The 3,530-nt window shown below is 44.5% G+C and overlaps 1 protein-coding gene across 1 annotated transcript in view; it reads left to right on the top strand.

Moving 5' to 3' along the window:
- The window catches only part of LOC118427169 (CD209 antigen-like protein A), a 3,416-nt gene extending 792 nt beyond the window's left edge, over positions 1–2,624 (top strand). Inside the window, exon 2 of the mRNA XM_035836807.1 lies at positions 2,230–2,624. Coding sequence (XP_035692700.1) covers positions 2,230–2,624 — 395 coding nt within the window. The remainder of the gene's footprint in view (positions 1–2,229) is intronic.
- The last annotated feature ends 906 nt before the right edge of the window (positions 2,625–3,530 follow it).

Raw genomic sequence — 3,530 nt, 5'->3', positions numbered from 1 at the left:
TCTAATTAAAATTTGATAATTATCCAGAAGTATAGACTTAATCATCTTTAAACCTTCGGGCGTGACCTCTACGTGGCCCCGATTTAAAATGAACCCGGGACCCGGTAGCAAATAGATGTGTGGAACATCGAGGGTTACCCCCTGTATCCGGCAGTCCACCGGGACAAATTTGTGGCTTCAGAGCCCGGTAGGGGCTACATCCCCGACGGGCACCTGTGCAATTGGGAACTAAGCTGTCCAATACCCATAATACGTATGTACAAATATGATATACAGTCAAAATGTCTATAGCGGGCACTCAAGGGACTGGAGAAATATGGCCACTATGGACAGGTGGCCACTATAGAAAAAATGTTGATCAATTGACCACGAGCAAGTTGCACATGATTTCAGTTCCCACTAATATTTCTCACCAAGTAACATTGTCTCGAACGGTAAATTCGCCGACAAAGACTTGCACTTTAACGCTCAAGGCGCGCGTACCTTCCGCTACCGCCAAAATGATCCTGTTGGGAACTTCAAATCCTCACAAACTATGATTTCAAACTCGGCCAGGATGGCATAAGGCCACCGTATGGTTGCATAGGCAGTATTTCTGCATCTACAGGACCGGAAATCGTGTGGCCGTTGCCGCGTTGGACTGGTGGCCGCTATAGACTATTTCTTAATGCTTGGGTCAATGGGAAAAAATCCAAGGGACCGAGTGGCCACTATGCAAAGGGGGCCGCTAAAACAGGTTTGACTGTATATGGATTGTTTTCGCAGAATCAACTGTTACGTCTTTTGGCTGAACAGAAGACGATCACAGACAGCCTGAAAGAGCGAGTTTCACAGCTCGAGCAAATGATCAGGGACACAGGTATCATAATTTTCCTTTGTGTTGCTGCATGGATCCATTTCCATATTGTATAATTGCTAAAAGTTCATCATCATCATCATCGGTCGACGTGATCGCACATGTTTACACACGACGGGGTTATACCGCCCCTTACGGGGTGACATACCCTTTCGCTGGCTAATTACAAGACGGGGATGCGCCAGGTCTCCTGTCCGGGTGAATGATGTAAATCACCATGTGGCTGGCACGAGACAGAGGTTCGCCAGGCCTCCATCCGGGTGATTTGAAGTGAATCACCAACTCCAACAGAAGGATTTGCACCAACACACACCGCACCATCGCACATGTGGGGGTTCTTTAACGTGCATGGGGTGTGGCTCTCCCCATACACGGGACCTCCATTGAACGTCCTATCTGAGGATAAAAGTTACGTGTATAACTACATTGTACATGTATTGCATACTGGGTTGTGCTAACTCACGGCCGAACACACCTGGTTGGTCCGTTTGAGATGTAGAGGACGATCTATATCATCCACTCACACCGGGAAGGACTCCTACTTTTTTCGAGGTGTGTGGGTTCTTTAACGTGTTCCAGGTGTGGCTCTCCTCACATTAGGTGAAAATCGATCGGACGATGAGTCTGAGAGCTCTAAATTACTAGGAGGCATGACCCTGATGCCGACGAAGAAATGGCAGAGTTCCCCCCTTCCCGTCAGGGTCATGCCTCCTCGTAATTCAGAGCTCGCAGACTCGTCGTCCGATCGATTTTCGCCTAATGTGAGGGGGGTATTAAGGCTAAGGTCACATTTCCAAAGCGGGGCCCGGCCGGCATGTTTTAAGAAAAGAAAAATTAAAATGTATGCCTAGAAATATACACAAATCATGCCCATGAATCTTATTTTGACATCTTGTGTATTTTGATGTATTTTATATCATTCTTTTCGCTCCCGAAAGCTGAGCGGCGACCGGACCCCGCTTTTTGGAAATGTGACCTAAGCCTAAACAAGGAACCCCCTGTTAACGTCTAGCCGAGGGACGTCCCTAACCGTAGTCATTCACCGAAGTTTCGTGAGGGAATTGGTGTAAAGTGCCTTAAGCTTTCCCAAGGGCACACCATCGATGCATGTCAAAGGACTTGACCACTAGTCTCTGGGCAGAGTATCCTAACAATTCGACACTGTTGATATGACACCGTAATGTGAAGATATTCGTATGCATATATATGGCTGAAAATGTATTCAAAGAGAAAGGCAACAATGGATTTTGGTTGCTTCATCATGTGTATTGATTATTTTATCATTTTTTGCCTTACACTGTACCATGTACAAATTTCGTGCAATAAATTTCATTCGTTATTATTGGGAAAACTATTCATTCTTGACACTGCAGGCTCTGCCATCAGCTGTCCTACTCGCTATGAGCTGTTCATGGGGAGGTGTTACCGCTTCTCCGTCGACCGTAAATCGTACAACGAATCACGGGCCACTTGTCACGAAGAAGGTGGTCGCCTAGCAACGGTGAAGAATAATGAGACCCACAACTTCCTGGCCAATCGCGTGAGAGCTACGACCAAAGCACACACCTGGATTGGGCTGACTGATGAGGCGACAGATGGTTTGTGGGTTTGGGATGATGGTACGTTGCGGGTTGGCGATGGGTTCTGGGGTGCAAAGGAACCAAATGGTGGCACAAGGGAAAACTGTGTTCACATCTATCCTGATAAGGACTACCGCTGGAATGATAGTACATGCCCAAGCTCTTACTACCACATCTGTGAAATCTAAGGCTAGCTAACATTAGCTACTTCATGTAGACTATATAGCCAGCTACTACATGTAGACTACAACTGTATAATAATGACAAGTATACTAGCACTGTGACAACATAAAACTAAAACAAGACATACGTATAGGCCTAGATGTTCATGCTTATAACTTTTGCTAGTCCTATGTAAAATGTCAAAGACATAACTTAAGTCAGAATAAAAGGATATGCGTTTAAAGTGACACAAATGGAAAACGTTATCGTTCTAATTCGAAATATGGTAGCCTGGATGTCAGACTGTTTCGAGGGCCTATACAGCCCAACTCCTCGGCTCTAGGACCAACAAGTAAAACCTACAGGAAGCCCCCCTGAGTTAGACCCTGATAAACATGATATATATTATTGAGATCCGGTGGGGTTCTGGTATCCAGACTAGAAATATTGTGATTGATTTTTGTCGTCTTTAAGAGATTAAAAAGATTATAAGATTTGATGATTTAAATCAAGTGCTGGTGTTGTGATGGTTGAAATATTCACCAAAACCCTCTGAGAAGACAATACATGCAAAAGCAAGTCTCGACCTAGTTCTCGCAACTCTTGCGAGAACTAGGTTACTCTGTGAACAAGATGGACTGATAGCCATCGAAAATTCTGAGGTACGTGTGTTTAACTTTAAAAAGCAGTCACTGTTTGATGAAAATTCTATTAACTGTGTACATACGTGACTAATGAATCGCTTCAATGTAAAAGCTGTATTTTCAGCAATATCCTGAGGTATGGCAAGAAGCTGGACATAGTAGAACAAGGGGCATTTCAGGACTTTACAGAATAGGTAACATTGTCTAATATTGCACCGAAGGGAATTGATAGATATTTGACAGTCTGACACTTCAACACACGCCAAACACACGCCCATTCTAAACTTA

The sequence above is a fragment of the Branchiostoma floridae genome, chromosome 12 (assembly GCF_000003815.2).
Source record: "Branchiostoma floridae strain S238N-H82 chromosome 12, Bfl_VNyyK, whole genome shotgun sequence".
Classification (NCBI taxonomy): domain Eukaryota; kingdom Metazoa; phylum Chordata; class Leptocardii; order Amphioxiformes; family Branchiostomatidae; genus Branchiostoma; species Branchiostoma floridae.
Note: the sequence above shows the minus strand (reverse complement) of the source record. Positions and strands in the feature narration are given on the sequence as shown.